Source organism: Besnoitia besnoiti, chromosome III (genome assembly GCF_002563875.1).
Source record: "Besnoitia besnoiti strain Bb-Ger1 chromosome III, whole genome shotgun sequence".
In the NCBI taxonomy this organism is placed as follows: Eukaryota; Apicomplexa; class Conoidasida; order Eucoccidiorida; family Sarcocystidae; genus Besnoitia; species Besnoitia besnoiti.
The window spans coordinates 1,252,399-1,273,468 of NC_042358.1; the positions used below are offsets into that span (position 1 = coordinate 1,252,399).

The 21,070-nt window shown below is 58.5% G+C and overlaps 2 protein-coding genes across 2 annotated transcripts; one reads left to right on the top strand and one right to left on the bottom strand.

The window, feature by feature from the left end:
* Positions 1-7,886: 7,886 nt before the first annotated feature.
* On the top strand, positions 7,887-12,116 carry BESB_044940 (uncharacterized protein; the record flags this gene model as incomplete). The annotated part of the gene is made up of 2 exons (XM_029362945.1): positions 7,887-9,911; positions 10,434-12,116. The coding sequence occupies 2 exons, from the start codon at positions 7,887-7,889 to the stop codon at positions 12,114-12,116; spliced, it is 3,708 nt and encodes a 1,235-aa protein (XP_029220311.1).
* A 5,588-nt stretch (positions 12,117-17,704) lies between these two features.
* Positions 17,705-19,414, bottom strand: BESB_044950 (uncharacterized protein; the record flags this gene model as incomplete). Its single annotated transcript, XM_029362946.1, has 1 exon — positions 17,705-19,414. One exon carries the CDS (start codon positions 19,412-19,414, stop codon positions 17,705-17,707), a length of 1,710 nt encoding a protein of 569 aa, XP_029220312.1.
* Positions 19,415-21,070: the final 1,656 nt, after the last annotated feature.

Here is a 21,070-nt window from a genome sequence, read left to right on the forward strand (position 1 = left end):
CAACCCTTCTACTCCGATGGTCCTCCTGAGCGCGCGCGGCCGCACGCGTAGCATGGCAGTCAGCCGCCAGAGCGCGACTCCAGAGGCTTGAGATGGCGGAAAGACCCTGGCGGCGCAGGCGTTTGGAGAGATTGTAGGAACCCTTCTGCGGCAGTCCCACACTCGAGCACCGATGAAAATAGGAGATCTGCCCGGATGTGCGACGACTCCCTGCCGTAGCTCCGGCCGAAAAGGGGACGGCGACGTCGATCGCTTGCGTCACGCAAGCCTAATAGTGCACCAACTTGACAGCCTTATTTGGAGTGACAAGCACGGCTGATTCGAGGCGCAGCGCGCACTCAATCTGAGTCTGTGCTCCAGCACCACGACCCGAGGGACCGTTAATGACGCTGACATATCGCGACGCCGCCGTGGCTCCATCGACCTTCCTTCCACACTGGAGTTCAACCTCAATCACCTGCATTTACACGCTTGAGGGGGTCGCCGCGATTGACGTTGCTCCGCACCACCTCTCCTACTGGAAGGACGCGCAGCCGTCAGCCAGTGCGCTGTAGAAGAAAAATGCTGTAGCCGCTGGCCCGGCAGTGGCCCGCACATACGGCGCTTGCCGGCCTGCAAGTTGGCGCTGCCACCACAGTGCCTCCGACACTCGGCGAAACGATGAAAACCAGATGCGCTGCGGCGCGACAACGCGCCCTCGGACTATTCCCTGAATATTCTTATATTCTTCAGCTCTCCAATCGCTACCGCGAAAACCCCGTCTCAACGCGGGTCGACTCCCCTCCTAAAACACCCGTTCATACAGACGCTCGCAACATAGGTATCTGCCGTAAAAAGCGTGAGGGACCACTGCCTCTCACGTTTTTCAGCGCACTCTGTTCGCGCGTCTGCTCCCAGCCTCACCGTGCTCGGCCGACGCGGTTGAGGACCGGCGGGGCACACCTGAGACTACGTCGCCCGCTTTGGCCAGGCGTGCACCCGTTTTCACTGCGCGACAGGCGTCGTTGCTCTCCTTTCCAACTGCAAGTCGAAGCCCCCGTCGCACGCATCGAGCTTAACGGGACTAGCTGGCGCCAGGCAGTCCGCCTTCACAGCCTCTTCCTCTCTCACTTACGAAGAAAAAAAAGGGGCACAACCCTTCTAAAACTCCGCTGGGTCTACCCCGCGGTTTCCTGCAGCTCCAAAAGATCTCTGGGCGCACGCACATCCTTTCGCATTCCGCGAGGCTTTCGAGTCGCGAACAGCAAGAGGCTGCCACCGGACGCGCAGAGTCCACGCGAGTTCGGCATGTCTCCACGCCGAGTGAGGGGATCTGCCGCATACTTTCCATAGATGGGCACGGCCTCCAGGCAAAAACGTCTCCACTTGACACCCGACGAGTTCCTCGCTCTTTGTGGAGTCTACACATCTTGGTGCCTTCAGAGTATGTCATGCTGTGGCACCAGGGCGTCTACTGGCATTTGAGGAGGCAGTACCCCTTGCTGGGATCGAATATTTTCACGGTAGCCGCAGCCACTGACTCCATGTCAGTCCACAGGCAAGGAAAAGCCGTCCGGTCGCCACGACGATAGTACATAGCCGCCCTAGTGGTCTTCAGAAAGCAAAGTCGGGAGGAGATGTTACCTGTGAGGTGTGTGCAATCAGGGGTCTTAGAGCAGCGCTCCGTGCAGTCCTGCACGCTTTCGGCGGAGAAACGCTTCACGGTCTTGACTTCGGATCCGTGGTCGTACTGCATGATTGTATACATGTCGCAGGTTGTTGACATAGTTACATCGCCCGGGGAGATGTGGAAACGGTATGTTCCTCCTTTTGGCGAGCGCGTTCCGGAGGCCTCCTTATACGTTACGTGAGTGCAGCCCCACATTGTCTTGCACCATTGCAGACACGACTTCATGGAAGGCTTAACGGCGGGATCTGCGATGTTGGGATTCGCGGAGCGCGCCGAGAACGGAAAGCTGGCGTAATCTTCAAGACGGACACCCTCTGCGCGGCGAAGACAACACCTGCGGCTCCGCCGCAGCCAAGACCGGAGGCCGCAGACGGCGTCACCGCCACGTCCGTGCGGCTGCTAACCCTCGCTCTCGTCTGCCGGACGGATGCCACCAAGAGGCACATCAGAGATAACCAAGAAAACTCCATGGCGGCAGTTGGCAGCGCGGCAAAAAAACGATGGCAGTTCGAGAGATGCTGGAAGAATTTGGGAAGAAATGTTAGATGTGGGCGTCTTCGCTACACTTGCTGGCGCAAGGCGGTCTATAGGGAGCTAGTTCTGTCTCCACATCGTGTAGCCGCTTGAGCGGTGCGCATGCCACTTCTGAAGACCTACCACACGTAAAAGGGTACATGATGTTCTCCCGGTTGTTCCGCGTTCAATATGGTATGCTGGCTGCTCACAAGCCCCGAGGGAATGATCCCAGCTCTTCTGTCCGTTTATCCACACTGCAGTTTGAGAAAATGTGCAAGTCGTGCTGCACGGAGGACTATGGCAGTGCCAACTTGGGGCCCCTTGCGTTGCTCCTCTACCGGACCACTCGCAGGAAGCGATGCCAGGACCATTGTGGCGCAGCACGCTCCCGAAGAATGTCCTCGATTCTCTCGCAAACCAATGCGGCGTTGCTCCCGATTCCCAATTCCCGAGCATGCACGTGCCATAGTTCAGCTCCATGCAGCTGTTACCCCCCCTGTAAACAACCTGCCAATGAATACGTGGACCGCCAGCTCTCCTCGCCGCCTCTCGCCATCCCACTCTCTAGATCTGCGAGGGGCGTGGGGCGCAAGGGGTAGCCGCCGGCGGGGGGGCGAGCGGGGAGGAGAAAACCGCCCCGCGCCCGGGGTCACTGTCCGCTACACACCGCCAAAATGCAGGCGGAGACAACAGAGAGAAAACACGTTGCCTCGCCTGAGAGATCAACTTTGCGCTAAGGTTGTACACACAACTCCCCAGCGTCCATCACTTACTTGCAGGTGACCATGAAGATCTGGACTGCAACTACCGCAGCAACCTGACGCTGAGTGTTGAGTCATCGCGGCCGCCGGACCTTCGGGCTTCTACCGGTGTCCCTTTTCGTTTTCCCGTCCCGTCCATAGTACGTCAGGTAGCGCATATGAGGCAAGTACTGCCGCCACTGCCATTGGTATTTAGGCGACGAATGCCGGCGTCGTTCGCGCATAACCCTATCCCCCAGGAGTGGGCGCGAGCCCGACCTTTCAGAAGCTGTAGGAATTCGGTGCGTGCAGGTCTGTGCTCGGATCATTGCCGAGCGTGTAGCTGTTGCATGAAAACAGTATGCACGGGGTCAAAGTTCCGCTGATGCGCAGACAAGAACTGGGGTTAGCGCGGGGCGGTCAAAGTCGTTTCCCTGTTGGCCAACAGGCTGCAAGGCCGCGCCGCGTGCCGGGCCTGCAGGAACAGGCTACTGCCAGCGACGCTTTCTGTACGCCCGCATTCCTCGGTCGCCTGGAGCCGGCTTCTCTGTTTATGTACCGAACCTCCAGCGCCAGTAGCTGCCGGAAACCAACTCACCGGCAGGTAACTCTCCCTAAGCTTAGGCTTTGAATGTGTGTTTGTTCCGTACCCCAAACCCGGCAAGAATCGAGTGGCGGAGAGGCCGCGAGGGAATGCTCGTGCCTGGGTGTCACCACTCTGCGCCACTGTCGGAGAGAAGGATCCCAGCAGGCGGCACGGCTAGCAAATTTTTGGATCTATGTCATCTGGGTCCCAAGTAGTATTGAGAAGCGGAGGGTGTAATGCCTCGCTTAGTTCGATGAACAAGTTGCAGACAGGAACATTTCAACAACATCGGCATACAGCGACAGCCATCCCTGTCCCGTACTCTCAGTGGTGTTGTACGCGTGGGCAGTGTCACCGTCTCCTTTCGTGCCGTCTCGATGCCCCGAAGACCTGGTCATCGTCACAACGCGTACAGTATGTGCGAGCAGTATCATGCTCCTGGTGTCGTCCACCATTCTCGTGCGCACTTGTTGCCGGTTGACAAGCACCTCCGCGACGCTGTGCACCGCGAAACGAGGCGGCTTCGATTCGTCAATTATGATTCGTGAAAGTTCAGCATAGAACTGTTCACGGCAGTCATTGCCGGGCGGGGGCGCACAGTCACTTTCCCCCCATGCAAGCATTCGCATCTTCTTGCACTTGCTGGCTCTCTAAGTTACACAGCATCTGAGGCCAAATGGCTTGCCGCATTCGGGAGAGGTTGCTCCTGCCATTCGCTAGAACTGACCGAGATGTAGCATTGTGTGACAATTGGGTTTGCGTTCCTGTCTGCGGTTCCAAGGAGCTTCACGCCCGAAGTGGCGGTCGCCTGAAAGCGATATTGCCGTATCTGTGTCGTGCACACGCACAGGACCATGCACAGCATCATCACAGCACCACAGCCAAGCAGGACGGTGCTTGTGTCGGCGTCAACGACCGATTGTATACCCACACACTTCTGTCGCCGCGAGATCGAAATAGAGCGTCCGCCGATATTTTTTACAGCATCTCTGTGCGCAGGGACGAGCGTGAGCGGTTTCGGACAGGCAGCAGTTGTGCGCGGTAGGGGAGCTTCCGAATTGGGGTCTTTATCTAGATCAGATCGAAGGTACGTAGATTGTTTCTACGTCGCAGCACATTACTCCACTGCTGTGGCAGTGGCACAATCTAATCGGCCATCTGCGCGTCGTGAGTCCACTCAGGCGTGTATAACATGAGAATAGCGTAACTGACGCTCACTCATATAACCAGAAGTAAAAAGGTAGCGGTACGTCACCGTTTTGACTCTCGGGAAACCCCCCGCCGTGTAAGATTCATTTGTTCCGCCTCGCTCGGGGTAGATGCGGGTATGCAGCAGGTGGTGGCCCGCCGGTACAGGCACAGACGGTTCTGGAATGGCGGAACGACACTCTGCGAGAGGAGGTGGAGGGGTTACCTGGGGATTCTGTCACCCAACATGCCATGCTCTTCATAGGGGCAACAGAAAAAAGCAATGTTAGGGCTTTGACTTCCCGCTGGTACGATGGACTTGCCTCCCGTGCAGCGGCAAGCCTCCGCATATCGCGTCTATTGGGGACAACGCTCAGCGTATGATTTGTGTGTATGAACTCCGACGTGTTTCTCCTCCGAATCCTGCAGCATGCAAAATCGGCGACAGAATACATGCTGTCGTTTTCAGGCATCTGCTTTCCAATTCATGCTGAGGAGGCATGTAGCATTCACCGATACCTGTGGCATGAGAAACTTCGAAGCGCGCAGCATGCATTCCTCCTTGGGAAAAGTGCATGGCGGCAACGAGAGAAGGCCGCGCCAGTGAACCCCACCACAGTCCAGCAAGACTATGTCTGAGCAGGACACGTAGTTTCGTTACTGGAGTCGGCCACGCGCAACCAACCGCCCTACATTGGCATCCGTGCCGAAGGGAGCCGCCACTCAACGGCGGTGCGGCATACGCTGTGGTGCTAGAAGAGCCAAGACACCACTAAACACTGTATCCTCCCTTTATTTGCTCACACACAGCCCCGCAGGCTTCATGACGTGCGGGTTCACTGCGGAGCCGGGTACGATTTTTTTAGTTCTGCATTGTTGGCATGTCACAGGTTGTGCTTGTGGCACGAGCGCTTATGAGTCGAGCATCGTCTTGCCATTCCCATTTTCTCTATCGCCCTCTTGCAGAGCAGAAGTTCCGTAGAACAACATCCCGCGTCTTCTCTAGAGAATCTGTTGTGAATCTGCAAGCTCCATAGCACCTGCATAGTGGAGAGAAACGGCCTTACACTGGGCGAAGAAAAACCGCCCGACGAATGCGGGCGACCAAGTCGTGGTAGATACTAAGCAGCAGATGTCTTGCTACATTTTCGTCGTCCTGACCGCAGCCTCCGCGGTTCTGCGACCCTTGTATTCTCGCCAAAGAATACGGGTCCCCGGGTAGAAGCGAAGAAAATCTCGTCTCTCTCGCTTCTCCGAGCCACAGTCCACTTGTCGGTCTTGTAGCGTGTGGTTCCTTCTTTTGCCGCGTTGTATCACGCACTCCTCTGAAGCATCACTCCAATCTTTCCTCCCAACCCCCCCCCCCAACCCCCCGGCCGACTGCGGTGTTTGTGCCACGACTAGATGCTGCACATCCTGTCTCTCCTACCCTAAACCCTAAACCCGGACCAAGGCAGCGGCTTTCATCTCAGTGTTTGCCCTCCAGCTCAAGAAATCCGACGCTGTCCTCCCATCGCGCTGCTACTCAGAAACCCTTCTGCACCGGGCACGTTGTTTGCACATCTGACGAACGCCTTATGCGGCTCGAGTCCTCACGGTCCCCCGCCTGCGCACTGCTCCCAAGCCGATAAAGCGTGTTCGCGCGCCAGAGACGGAGGTTGGCGAGCGTAGCCGAATGATTTCCCGTCTTGTACACGTAAGCGTCAGGACAGCGTGCCACATTGTTCCTCAGTCGTCACGACTGCTTATTTGTCCCGCGTTTGAGCTTCAGCTCTGGATTCTGTTGGTTTTTCTTCAGCCAAGCGCCCGTGTCGTCCGCGCCGGCTTTTCAACGACAAACTGGTCTAGCAGGTCGCGTCTTTTGCAGTCCGCTTTTGCCTAGCTATCTTTCCCCGGTTCCTCTGCCCACCCGGTCTACTGCACAGCTGTTACTGGATGTGCCGCGCACGACATGGTCAAAGCCCAGTTTTCCACGGCGCCGTGCGAATGATTCTCTCCGCCGCACAGAAGAAGATTGCCGTGTTTGTGTCTTTTCCCTCTGTATCGGCGTGTTTTGCACATCTACGTTCGGTGTGATCGGAGAAAGCTGAGAAGTGTCCTGTCTGCGGGCATGGTCGATGCAAGCTTCTCTCGCACGTTATACTGCTGGTGTACGTACACCCCAACTAAGGACAGGTTCCCCTACTCGCCCGCGCGCTCGAGACGCGTGTGCTTTCGCTCCGTCTGTTGTGAAACGGAAGTGAGTGTTTTACTGTGCTTTCTGTTGCTACTCTGCCGTGTTTTGTGTGCACCGTCTAGCGCTTAACCCGGTTTCAACCGTTTCCTCACCATGAGTCCGCCGTCGTGGGCTCGACAAAACGGAGACCTCCAGTGCACGTGACAAGGCGCTCGAAGAACAGCACTTGCCCGTTTGCTTCACGCGTCATTTTCTTCTTGCCATTATTCCCACATAGTGGCGCCGCAGAACGGTCAGGTTGCGGTATACTTGTGGTCGGCTCCTGATCTCGTTCGAGTTTGCCCGCGTAGCCCGGTAATTGCTTTTGCCTTGTGGCCGTCGCAGCCCAGCGCAGCCGCGCCCCAGACGAAGGGGACAAAGTGCGGCCGTTGTCGAGAGTTGCTGCCTTCGTCGGCGGCTCGAAATGAGGAGCTCCGACGAAATTGCATGTTTTACTTGTTGGAGCATTTAGGGTGCCTGCGGAAACAGTCTTGATGTCTTAGTGAGCTATTTGAGTTTGCCGCGTGGCAGTTGGCTTGGCAAGCGGCGTGCCATCGCCTCCCCTGCGTGCAGACTTTCCCTGCGTGGTTCTTTTTCTGGGGTTCCCCAGGTCATTATCGGACATCAGCAAACGGGGAATCTCATGTGGAGGCTGTCATTCGGTTTTTGCCTTGGAGTGGCGTGACATCTCCCAACAGCCCGAGGGGAGGAAGCGGAAGGCAGATTCTCGCCTGCTCCCTTCCAGATAGGACGTGGTCCAAGAGACAGCAAGGGAGGACAGCCGAGAAAGGGGCCCCGAGGTAACGCACGCGATGAGAGAGGAGAGAGACACGGGTGATCACGTGCCCAGTTCGGTTCCGCGCATGAGGCCAGCGTCAACACTGTGAGTGCATTTTCTTCGCCTAAATCGGGGCCCGTGTGTTTTCTGCTGACAGTTTCAGAGTCAGGAATCCCGACAGCTGGGCCCGGAATATGGCGCAGTGCAGGCGTAGAGTGGAGCGAGGCGGGGTCCACGCGCTGGGGGAATACGCGTCTACGCTGTCGTACTTGTCTTCGCCCTTGCACGGAGACCAGGCGGAGATGAAAGATGAGCATGGCAGCACCCTTCGAAGGTGTGAGTCGTCATGTTCGCCTGTCTGTCTGCACGCGCCTGACGTGGCGCGCGGGGCGGAAGCTGAAATCGAGGGAAACTCGAGTGGATTGGCGGCAATATCCCCCGTTTTCCACGGTCTCGACAGACTGCGCGAGCAGGCCTCTTCGCGTCTTTCCTGGCGCGGGCCGGACGTGGCGGAGGCATGCAGCAGGCACGCAGCGCCTCTGCCGCGGCGGTGTAGCTCGCCGTTGCCCAACAGAGAGTGGGTGGGCAGTGCGGAGAGGAGTTTTGCCTCTGTGAACGACGCGGCGTCGGCGCCCGGCACCGAGGACGATGCACATGCGAGGAGGGGGCACGCACACGCAGAGACACGATGTGCTGCGGCTGCGACTGCAGCCAGCAAGAAGGGACATGTGTCTTCGTGTTCGTCCCCAGCGGAAGGAGCGCTGAGCGACGCGTTTGCGGCTGATGGGCCGTCCTCCTCCGTCTGTCCGCAGGCAACAGGCCGGGAAACGGGCCCGCGCCGAGAGCGTGAGGCGGTGGCTGTAGCGCTGGCCACAAGTCCGAATGTCTCTGCCGAGGGCCGCGCTTCCTGCGAGACAACGGACACGCAGTCTCTCCAGTTGCGTTCTGACGCGCGCGACCGAGGGTCTATTGCGGTGCCGATCTCTTCCGGTGCTGCGCGAAACGCGTTCCCACACTCGGTTCCCTCCAGTCGGTCGTCATGGGAAGACCGCAGCGAGGCTGCCCGGGGCGTCGCGGCGGCCGAAGAACCCCCGTCATCCCCGCCGCATTCGTGGCTCGTCTCGCAGTTTCCTGCGGCCGCCCGCGCCCGCCACCCCCCCCGCAGCGCCTGTTCGCTGCCGGCGTCTGGCGTGCCGAGTCCGCGGGGCAGCCGTCTCTCCGTGCGCAGCGAGGAGGCCAGGGCGAGCGACGCGGGGACGGGCGTCGTCCGCGCCTCCTCCTCGCGCCCGATACCCCCGGCGCCCTTTGCAGACGTGGAGGAGGACAGTCAAACGAAGACGGCCACTGCGTGGGGCCCGCCTCGCCAGGGATCGCCCGACACGCCCTGCGCGATGAGTTCGGTCTCCCCCTCCGTGTGCAGCCCGGACGCTGTCGCGGAGCGAGCTGGAGCGCAGGAGGGGGTCGTCGGGGCGGGCCCTGGTGCGTGCGGTCGGCGCTCGCCGCCGGAGGCGCCGGTCTCCTCTCCGTCTCCGCTGCTGCAGGAGGACGCCTGTGCGTCGTGGGGCAAGGCGGGGACAGGGCGTGGCGACGAAGCGACCGCCTGCGACGTGAGCCTCTCGAAGTCGATGTCGTCTTCGTTCGTGCCCGAGCAGGCAGAGAGCGGCTCGGGGTTCCGTGCTGCTCAACCCCCTGAAGGCAACGTATGCTGGTCGCCTCTGGAGGTGGGCGTGCAGGACGCCGCGGACGCGGACGGCTCGGAGGCGTCCTCGCCGCCTTCGTCGCCGGTGTTTGCTCTCTCGGCGCCGGCGGGCCGCCCGCGACTCATCCTGTTGGACCTTGACAATACGCTGATTCCCACGTCGTGGATCATGGCGCAGTGGTGCGCGAAGCACTGCACCCTCGGCCCGTTGGAGACGGTCGCGGCGATTCGAGAGACGCTGTACGAGGCCAAATTTTTCCAGGTTCTAGAAGACTTCTTCGCCAGTCTGAGCAGCGCGCGGCACCAAGAAGTCGCGTTCAGCCAGGTCGTCATCGTCACAAACGCAGGGACCCGAACCGTGGAGAACTTCTACCTCCAATTCTGCCTCCCGGAACTAGGCGAACTCTGCGCCCGCGAACGCGTCTACATCCACTCCACAGAACACGTAGTCAAGCGGCTTGGACCCATCCCCCCCATCACGGACGAAGAGGCCTACAGAGAGTTCTACACGACAACCAAGGTGAGGCTACACGCTCTGAGCCACTCGCCAGTCCTCAAATGCAAGGATGTAGCAGCAGGAAAAATTTGGCGGGAGAGCACAGAGCCAGGCGGGGCAACATTCCTTGAGGGAGGAAAGGACAACGTGTGGCGGAGGAAGAGGAACCCATTCTGCTGAAGACGCCGCAGGGATTTTTCCAGGTGGCGGCCCCTCTGTTCAACTCGCAGGGCTTGTGTCTCTGGAGGCTCCGTGTCTGCGGTGTGTGTCGTGCCCTGGCTTCTGGAATAAAAGAAGAAAAATGCCCCTTTTTTGCTTGATGTCTGGGGTCGGTTCTGTGGGGGGCCTCCAAATGCTGAAGGTTTTCGCATGCTTAGTTTTCTACTGAAGGTCGCGTGTCTTCTGACCTGTTTTCGTGCTTCACGTGTGTGCGAGGTGAGGCCAAGAGAGGGTCTATGGCGTCAGTGGAGTCGCGCGGACCTGCGTCGCGGCCGTCTATCTCGCATCCTGTGCGTTCCAGTCTCGCCTGCTGTCTGTTGCGTTCAGTACCACGAGTTCGACTTTGTCCTCCAGCGCTACCTCCACGGACTCCGTCGGGTGCGCCGGGAGCATCTGGCTGCTCTGCGGCGCGCGCCCCGCGCCGGAACGCGGCGCAACGAGGTGTCTCCGAGCGACGGCGCCTCGGTCGGAAGCCTCGCGGAGGATGGGGACTCGCCCTGCGCGTCTCTCTCGGGAGTCTGTGAGGGACCGCAGCCGTGCAGCACGGCGGTGTCTGACGCGTCGTCTGCGGGCGACGAGGGCGAGGCGACAGGGTCGTCCTCGGGAGAGGACGGCGAGAGGACGGGGGGCGAAGCGGGGGGTGTCTCCACAGGGGCGCACGAGGGGGGGGCGGGTGCTGCGCCGGGATCTCTGCTGCACTGGCCTTCGGAATGGCGCTTCGATCTCGTGAGCGCGGGCGACCAGGCGTGCGAGATCATGGCGGCATGTCGCGTCGCGCACCAAGCAGGCGCAGACATCCACCTCACCAAGTTGCTCTATCTGAATGACCCCGAAGACCCACGGTACCTGGCGCAGACGCCGGAACGCTTCGTGGCGCAGCTCGTCGACTTCCAGGCGTCGCTGCTGCGGCTCCTGGAGGAGACCGAGGAGACGCTCGACGCACAGGGCCAGCCCGAGTGGCGCAAGACGGGGCTCTTCTCGTCGGCGGCGGTCTCCGCGCCCTCGCGCTTCTTCGTGCCGCCCGCTCATTGCCTCGACGCCCATCTGCAGTATGTCTTCACGTCTGCTGAGGAGGAGGAAGACGCCGAACCTGCCGCGTGCGAGCGACGCAGGAAGGAGCGACGGCGACGACGCGCCACGCGCAAGGCGTCTGCGAGGGAGGCGCACACTCGAGGACAGAAGAAGCGGAAAGACCGACACGCCCTCGACAGCAGGTCGGCGGGTGCCTCGTGCGCCACCGAAGGAGCACTGGCCTCAGCGGCCACCCTCGAAGCCGCAGGCAAGCGACGCAGCTGCCAGCGGTTGAGCGAAGGTGACGGCCGCCAGCGAGCCCTGGAGACGTCTCTCGGGCGCTCTCTGTGCAGATCAAAGCCCTTCAATCCTGTCGCCAGTTCCGCAGAGTACGCGCGCCGCGCGTATCCGCTGCGGCTCGAAGGCGGGCCCAACGGCGGCGAGGGCGAGGCACCGGGGCGAACGGAGGCTGGCGGAGAGAGTCTTCCGCGCCAAGGCAAGTCTGCGGCGAATGTCCAGGCGGTCGCGTCGCCCACCGACGCCACGACGACGGGATGTGGCGGCGACGACGAAGATCGAGAGAGCGTGGGGAGAGACGAAGATGCGTTCTTGCTTGCGGACGAGGAAGTTGCGATGACCGACCCGGACGACGCCTGCGACGAGGAGACGACGGTGGATGATGTGGCGCAGAGTCGGGGCGAAGAGCGAGATAGCGACGCGGCGTTCCTCCACGACGCAGAGGCGATGGCCGTAGATGCTGAACACGCTGTCTGCATGCAGGAAGACATACTGGCTGCGGCAAGCGCCCCAGAGGCCTGTCTTTCAAAAAGCAAGGGGTCGTCGGGCTTGCATGTGTCGGTCTCGGCGTGTGCAACGCCTCGCGATGTCTTGCGGGCCTCCACGTGCGCCGTGGCGGTCTCGTCTCCGCGCAGCAAGAGCCTCGAACGAGTCGTCGCAAGCTTCAGCCGCTCGCCCTCCTGGTCGCCGTCGTGCAGCTGAGGCTTCTTGCGAAGCGTCTGCCGAGGCAGGAGTGTCACATCTCTGCGTCCGGGGTGGCGATGGAAATCTGGCGGCGCGAGGGATTTGGTCAGAGAAGGCGCCGAGAGGGGGTGGACGCAGCGACAAAGAGCGAGACGCACTTACAACGGGGCCAGAGAGGCTCCTCTCCGCTGTGCTGGGAGGTCGGTGTCGATGCGTTTCCGCAGAGGGAAGTCTCTGAACAGATTTCGAGTCAAGAGGGACAGTGTAAATCCTGCGTGGCCTGGCGAAAATCCTGTCGCGGGCGCGGGGATCACGAACTGATCAGGGATGCTTGTCTTCCCGCGCTCAAAGAGAAGCGAAGGAGGATAGCAGTGCAAGCGAAAGGGAAGAGGCTCCATGCCAGCGAAAGATGGTGAAGGCCTGCAGAGGCGCGTGCTGGCTGGAGAGAAGAACCTTTGCATAGTGAATAGCTTTTCAAGTTTTCAAAAACCTGCGCAAAAGGGAACACTTGACTCTGGCCCCGCCACGGACACCCTGCCCCAGCGGAGGTCGACGGAGCTTCGCCCGGAGTGTCTCGTGTCCAAGGGAGAGAGCGACGTGTGGGCGCAAGAGCTTCTCTTCTGTCAACCATTTTTCCGGTTCAACGAATGACAAACGAGGTTTTCATCGATTTTCAACGGAGTTTTCAGTGTCGGCGTTCTGCGCCGCCGGGTTTTTTCCTTCACGATTCTTGGGTTGTGGGCGTCTATATGTGACCTCGACTTCACTGTATTTGCGTGTGCATTCTGCGTGGGCACCCCGGCGCGCTCGCGCGCGTATGTCAAGAGAACGACCGCGGCTTCAGTTGCCCCTGAGACTCACCGCTTCGGCGTCTATGCGCATGCAGAGCGCATGCGTGGCGGGTCCCTAGTTGCTGTCGAGTTTGTTCGGTGCCCGTCGCTCCGCTTGGCGCGCGAGAGTCACGACCTTCTCGATCGCGTCCCCCGCGGCTTCACTGAGTCGTTGGCTCGTCAAAAGTCGTGCGGCGGGGTCGTGCGCCCCTCGGCAGTCGCTTCGATCTGCGCGTGGAGGCCGCGTTGCCGCTGTGGGCACGTCTGATGAGCAGAAGGCACCTGAGGGGGGGGAAGCCTGTGTATCGGTGGATGTCTCGGATTCCTCGCTCTGTTGTGGGATTCCCAGCCTCGCCGCATGCGCAGATTGCAGTGTCAGTGACTGCCTGCATCTCCTCACACTCGACAATCGTGCACAGCTATTTGGCGTATCTGCGGTACAGCAGAAGTGTGAGGAAGCGAGCTGCGGCTCTTCGTGGCCTGGGGCCCTCAACGTCTTCCTGCAACACATCTACTGTGGCGCGTTCATATCGCATGTGACGCGCACGTAGACAGTTCTACGTGTTAGTTTTGTCGTATCCCATCTGCATACAGTGTGCAATGCATTCCTTGCTCTGGGAGATTCCACCGAAGACGCAAACGTGCCCAAAGAGACGCACACCACGTCCTCCGTCGCTTCCATGCTGCATGCGCACTTTTTTTGCGTCGCATCACCTGTCAATTGTAATATTCGTGCACCCCGGGGGGGAGCGGCAGCGGGAGTCGCCGCGGATATACATGCAAATATAAATATAAATATATATATTTAATGACTTGACAGTGTACATTATGTTTTACGTTGCGAGGGGCGCACGAAGGAGGAAGGGGTTGAAGTTTAAGCCCTAGAGTCCTTTTTCCGGTTTTTTTTTTTTTTTTCCTGCGAGGCGCTGCGACTGTGCAAAAGAAGACCCCCTCACACGCACCCACAGGGCCTCACGATGCTGGCGCGTAGTTTTTTCAAGAGGGAAGTGTTCTCCATTCGTGTTTTGCATGTTCCTGTTTTCCACTTTTTTCCTGGCGCAGAACGATCTATGACTCATGTGTCAACAGAGAGGGATGTCTGCGTGTCAAGGCAGTTCCTTTGTCTGAGCCCTGTTTTTTTGCGTGTGTCTCTTCTTGTGCTCTGTCAAACAGTGACCAGGTTAGGTGTACTTGGTGGGACACCTTGTGGGATGGCGTGTCATCTTTGAGTACGATAGCGGAGTGCGTCTACTGACCGCACGACGCTGCCGCACACAGCAGCGCGGGATCGCGGAATGCGTGCTCTTTCGCGTGCAGTAGTTATTTCGTAGCCCAAGCAACCAGCGCACTCGAGCAGGCGCAGTTAACTGAGGCGTGGCATATGAGGCTCAAAGGGCACACAAGCGCAGCTACACACGTTTTCCTTCCTCCACCCCGTACGCGGGCCTGCAAACAGATGGTCAGTATCCCGAACATATCGCGCGAGAGATTCGAGAACCCGCCAGTCTAGAGAAAGCGACTTTTCCTTGGAGCACGTTTTTGTCTACAGAAGTACCTCATCAGCGAACGGAGCCACGAACCAGACCGCAATCATCATGGGCAGACTACGCAGTTGTCACCTTGGTTGTCAGTGCGAATGGCAGCTGAGCTCACGGAATCCATGGCGTCCACGTTCACTGCCAGTGCCTGGTTAGCTCCACTTCTGGTTGACCGAAGTGGGCATCCAATCACGACATTTTGGAGTGTGACACATCCTGCCCATGCTTGCGATCTTGAACTCTTATCGTACCATATCACCAGAACACGACTTGTTGGTCAACGATTGATGTGCGCCGTCAGGGCTGGTCTGGCGTTCGCGTCTAGGCAACAGAATAGCGTTTGTCACGCGAATTATTGTCTTTTTGCAAGATTCCTCTTTCTAGCCGAAGGGGACGGCGGATGGTACGTGCAAATCCCATGCGAGTTTAGATTTCTCAGAGCTAGAGGAAAGGAGCACAAGGAAAGCCCCAGATGCAGGTCAAGGTGTGTGAAGACGCGGGCGTGAAAGCACGCCGGAACACTCCTGAACCCAGGCTGAGGGAAACTAAGCCTACATTGCTTCTTCTGTTGTAAGTCCTTCAGGCGCAGACGGCCATCCCCTCTGCTCATCCCAGCATGCCTGGACAGCAGCTTGCGGGCGAGTTCTGCCACACCCATGCACAAGAGATAGATGAGCTTGGACAGGTGCTCCCTGCGGGCGCTTTGTTCTTCACGAACGTCAAAACGCCGTCTACGAACAGGCTGCGAAAGATGTCTGCCCGTGAAAGTGCTCTCCGTGATATTCGAGATGTAGCACTCATCTACAGTTTCGGTAAAGCCTACTTGAAGTTCAGAGTCGATACCTGCAGTGTTACTCTGTACAAACTGACACCGAGAAAACGACTACAAAAGCCTTCTCCATTCGCTCCACGCTGCGTCTACAGAGATGCAGCGCTGTCTGGATCAGGCCAGATAGCAGTTAGCCAAGTGCAATTAGCCACGTGCCCGGACGCGGATTCTCTGTGCGTTTCGGCTTAAAAGCCTGGTATCTGCAGGGGGACCTAGCGGCATTAAATCGAGCGGGGGAACGTGACCTCATCAATGTAACGGACCCTTTTGGTGGGCAGTGTGTTGACTTGGCGACGAAGTCAACATAATAACGATTCAGCGTGTGCACTTTGCACCCTTTGAAGCAGCAGAAGATATACATATGGTACACAGAAACAAAGCTAGAGCTCCCCAGCGCCTGCAGATATACCAGAGTATCGCTTATGGTCGACAGTCTGCGGTACGATACGTTGGAACCAGTTTTTACGCACCCTGGAGGCACCCCTGCCCTTCGTGTGCGACACGTTTCTCGAAAGGCACAACGCACTCTAGCGAGTGAGAAATATTCGCCATCATGTTCCAAACAAAAGGAAGAGTCACTCAGTCCCGGCTATTTATCCTGCAGCGCAGAGCCCGTGTCATCGCTCGCTGTATATTCTTGGGGACGTCTTGCAGCTCTCGTCTTGCAGTGTCCCTGCCGTTCGACACACACACATCCTATTAGAGCATCGCGTCGCGTTCCACGAGCTGAGGTGTATTTTGGATTCAAATGGCAGTACTAGGAATTTGGAGTATCTTAAGTTCTATTAACTTCCTTGGTACGTCCGCGTTCGTGGGTTCTGATGCTGGTGCTAGGAACTATATTCTATATATCTCAGCTATCATCTTTATTGCACTTGTTAGTCTTCACCCTACCTATTTCACTGGGGGATTAGTTATGATCCTTCTTTATCTACACGTGAACACTAAATCTACGATTCTATGTATGCTGGTGAGAGTGTACTTTATCAATATCTATTCTGATTCTTCGGACATCCAGAGGTCTACAAATTAATTCGACCTGTTTTGGTGTAGTATCTCAGATACGATCTGTGTATGTTTCTCGATCTGTCTTCGGTGGACAATCTACGATCTTAGCTATAAGATTGTATTTGTATTCTAGGCTCCTTAGTATGGGCGCATCATATGATGACCGTCGGTCTACATGTAGATGCCCGAGCTTATTTCCCTGCTATGACTATCACAATTCCTACTGGTACTAAGATTTTCAACTGGTCAGGTACCTAGTATTTGGTTGGATGTATCAATCGCCAGGTGTCAGGTGGCTGCACCAGACGACCTCGGAGTAACTTGTTGCACATGAAGGCGCTGCTCAGTTTCCTCATTATCCCTGTCTCCTGTTCAAATGCGTCGGTCGAACTCGCGTCGAAGCCTCCGTGATGCGACACGCCCAGTGCTCGGGATGGTCGCGAAGATAGAAAACCCGATACCCGCTTCTCTCCTGTGTACTTATCCCTGGCTCGACACTGGCCACGGCGTTTCAGGGAGCTGCGATGCTACCAGGACGCTTCGGAGTTCGGGAAGTTGTGCGCCAGCCGAATTTAAAGACACAACTGCCGCGAGATCCGCTGGTAGTGGGTTGACATCTAAGAAATTGTGAAAAACAGTGTCGGCTGTGCGTGTGTCCGTAGGGTGGATGCGACCGATGATACCGCCTTGGAAGTCCACCATACCCGCTACGGGACATGAAGGCATAACGTGACGTCCGGGAACTGCATGCACTGCAGGGGATCCAGGAAACTCAGAGAGACCTCCACGCATCGCCCATACCACAAAGACGAAGTTTGAGAAATCGACACACGCATCTGTGGCGACCTCTTTAGCTCGTGCCGTGAACAAGCTGTCCTTACATAAAGGTGTATTTGAAGGACTACGGAGATAGACCTCTGTTTGCGCATCCACCTCCTGATGCGGATACACTAGAAGGAGCAACATACATTCGCACACAGCGCGCTAGCTTTTCCGCGATGAGGGGATTTTCAGGTGTCATTGGAGGCTTCGCAGTTTTCACCAGCGCGCAAAGGAAGAACTGAGAAAAGCAATTGATGCCTCGAGCGTAGTTTTTCTCTCGTCCCAGCTGCACACCGCCAAACCGAAATCAGGCACAGACTGGAAAGAGGCCTCAAAACACACTGCGCTGCCGAAAGCGACAGAACAAAAAACACGTCACCTCCTCGCCGGCACCGAACTCGGAAAGTGTTTAAAAACGTCTCTCGACCCGCGACCTCCTCTGGTCACAGGTTTCCCTATTTTCGTGATTTCCTCTGCGCAGAAGGCTGTACGCCATCCGCGCTACCGCACGATAAACATGAGGCACCTTTCACCCAACTTTCTCGCCGCCGTCGCTTATTCCGTCCCTCCGGCGGATCGCTAAAAGGGGGCCTCTCGTGCTTGAGTTTCCGTGAACCGCGAAACCTCAGAACGCGGCAGGCGACATGCCTTCGTCCCGCCTGGCTTTGCGTCGTGGAGCTCGTTGAGCGTCCGCACAAGTCGCCGCTTCCCTCGCGCCCTCGTCGTCCTCCCTCTCGCTCTCCCTCCGCAGACTGTGGCTGCGCTTTCCCCCTCTGTTTCTGAATCACTCTGTATCAGTGGCGCACGCCGCGCCTTTTTTGCGCCCGCTATCTTCGCTTGGCTCTTCGACTTCTCCTCGCTCTCTGCGAGGTAGAGAACGAAAAACGTCCCCACTGAGAAGAAGACGACCGAGATCGTTGTCAGCCAGGCGACCGCAGCCAAGTTGTCCAGCGAGCCCACCGGCACATCGACGTAGAGAAAGTGGAAGGCGTCGTCGCTGCTCGCCGCCCCGCGGCGCTCGCCTGTCGGGCCTGCGTGCCTGTCCTCCTCTGCGCCGAGAGGAGAGGCGTCACCTTGTTCTTCTGCATTCGCAGGAAGGGCGTGGAACGAGAGAGCAGCGGCGCAGACGTTTTCGCGGCACACCATCATCTCTGCGTCGCGTTTGTCCTTCTCCTCTGCGCCTTCGTCGAAGCGCTCGCCACCGCGGCCCGACTCCTCGCCCGCGAGACCCTCCGGCGGCGTCTGGCAGACGACCTGCACCCGTGGAGGCGACACGCGGTGCCTCGTGAGGCCTGTGCAGGCTGCACACGGCGCGTCGTAGCGGTGATGCACCGGAAGACGAAAAGTGACCGCCCCGTGAAACGCCTCAGCGTCTCCGCCGCGACCCGCAGCGCCGGCCGTCTCCTCTCCGGGCGGTCGAGGCTCGCCCTCGCCCCGTCCCCCGCGCGCCTCAGCTGTCCCCACCGAGCGAGACGCGGCGGCTGACAGTGAGTTCGCTCCAGTCCCTTTCTTGAGCAAGATGGAGCCGAGCGTGCGCTGGCGCGTCGTCGTGGACGCGGAGAGAAGCGGCGAGAAGACAGGCTGCTCAACGTCTACGAAGGCGTCAAGAACTTGCGTGGCGATCCGCGGCGCCGTCTCACACGCATCCGACAGTGGAGGAGAGGCGCCCGCGCCGCAGGGCCGCGAGGCCCGTGAGCCCTGCGAACCCGTTTCCAGGCCAAGCTCCCACGTTTGATCGGGATCAACGTACACAATCTTTCCCAGGGTGTAGATGCACTCCACTCTGCAGGCAAGGCCCGCGTTGCCCTGCGGCGCCGGCGCGTCGTGTCCGCGGGGGGGGGGCCCTGCCGACTCAGAGACGAGAAACGAGATCTCCACGCGGGTTGCCAACACGCGGTGGAAACCCTCTCCCTGGAGTTCGCTCTCTGCGCGCGCGCGCAGGCGCCCACGAACCTGCAGAGGCACCGCGGCGGACGCTGAGGCGTCGTGCGCCTCCGCGGGCACCACGCAGCCTGCCTCAAGAGCGGCTGGCCGCGCCAGCGAAGGGAAGGGGTTCGGGGCTCGCGCCGAGCCAAGGGCGAGGAGGACGATGGCGGCGACGAGGAAACCAAACGGGTGTCTCCTCCGGGCGCTCGAAGAGGCCGAAAGTCGCCTCTCTAGCCTTGTATGCGCTGGGCTAAGACCCGCCGCAGAAATGGAGCCGAAAGAGAGACAACGGGGCAAAGACGAGGAAGGCCGAGAGACAGGAGAGAACGAAGAGAAGGGCACGCGACGCCGTCGTCGTTTCATCGTGGCGCGGCGATGTCGCTCGAGAAGGATGGATCTCGATGGGTGGCCTCCTCGGCGCTGAATGAAGATAAAAGCGACAAGCAGGAAAGAAAAACATCCGCCGCGGGACACAGGAAAGAAGCAAACCCACCACTGAGGCAGAAAAGGAAACAAGAGACAGAGACGAACGCGGGCGACCAGGCGTCTACCTTCGTTTTACCCAAACACACACCTGCGTACTTGCCGCACAGCATGGAGACAGCCGGCGCTGAGCATAGCACATCAGAGAGAAACACAGGTTTAATCTCTCCTCAGACACGTGCCTAGAGACCGCGGGACTTGAAGGCCTCCCTTCGGTTTAGCATATTCCAACCCGTCATCCGTAAAACTACTGGAGGCCAAGCAGTCAACACACACGAGCCGCGCTCGCTTCAAATGCACACCCCCAGAGTCAAGGAGGCTCCGGAAGCAGTGGAAAAGACAAGAAAAAGCCCTTCTGACGGAAATTAGCGGGTGAGAGACTCGAGGGGAGAGAGAATCTACGCAGGACGCGTCCGTAGGGTTTTCGCAAGGCGATGGCATGGAGGGACGGGACGCATGTGTAAAGGCCCGTGGGTCGCATGCAGCCAAGCCTTAGGCTATCGGCGGCACATCGAGCTGCAAAAAGGCCTGTTTTCGTTCGCATTCGCGCTTCTCTTTTCTGGGAGGGACTTTTTAGGCCGTGGTGCTAAGAGAAGAGCATATGTGGAATGACCGGCAAGCTCGCGCGCAGCATCTGTTGCTCACGCCTGCCGAAAAGAGTCTGCTGGCATGGGGAACTCTCTGCAGGATCGTGGTCGAGGAAAACAAGGAAGCGGGTTCAAAGCCTTCCAAACTTTTTGCGCTGAAGCGTCCAGACTGCTCAAGCGCACTTTTGGTGGCGGATTTGCTTTCGTAGGAGGCGCCGGACACTAATCGACAATAGACATTCTGCCACAGAACCTGGTGGAAGACTGGCAAGAGCTGGAAAAGTGTCTCGCCGAGCAGAGAGGGACGCGCAGACTTCGGATGAAAAAATGCGGCTGACAGCCTTAGGATTTGGCAGGCACACGAATTCTGCGTCTTGTGTTCCAAGGCGTTCTGCGGCATATCTGAGTAGCTTCGCCTGGTGTGAGCGAACCGAGTTCCGCGATGCTACTCGCGGATTTAAAATCATAACGCAGCCTTGGAAATGCGTGTGTCCAGTTAAATCGAAGCTGGTGGTTCTTCCGCAGCACATGTGGAGGAGCTGTACGCGTCTACCTCCTCTGCGTCTGCGAGTCTGAAGAAGGTCTCTCTGTGCACGCTGAGGTCGTGTGTCCGGGACTCCGCTGTCTTGGCGCAGTTTGATTCATGCGGGGCGTGTGTGAGCCACGACCGCTTCGAGGATATGAACGTCGCGCCACCGATTATATAACTGTGCGCTGCACGACTCCTATGCCGCTGGCTCCGGCGAGCGAGAGTCAAGCCGACGAAAGAGACACCTTTCACCGAGGAAGTCATATTCACATTCCGGCAGACCACATGCACTGCCTAACTGTGACCACTAGTCGCTGTTCAACTAGGACCATGTTTAAACGGGATAGAAACCTACCTCCTGCATCCAATTTCGCGTCCTCGTCCGAGAACACACACACACACACACGCACGAATGAAAAC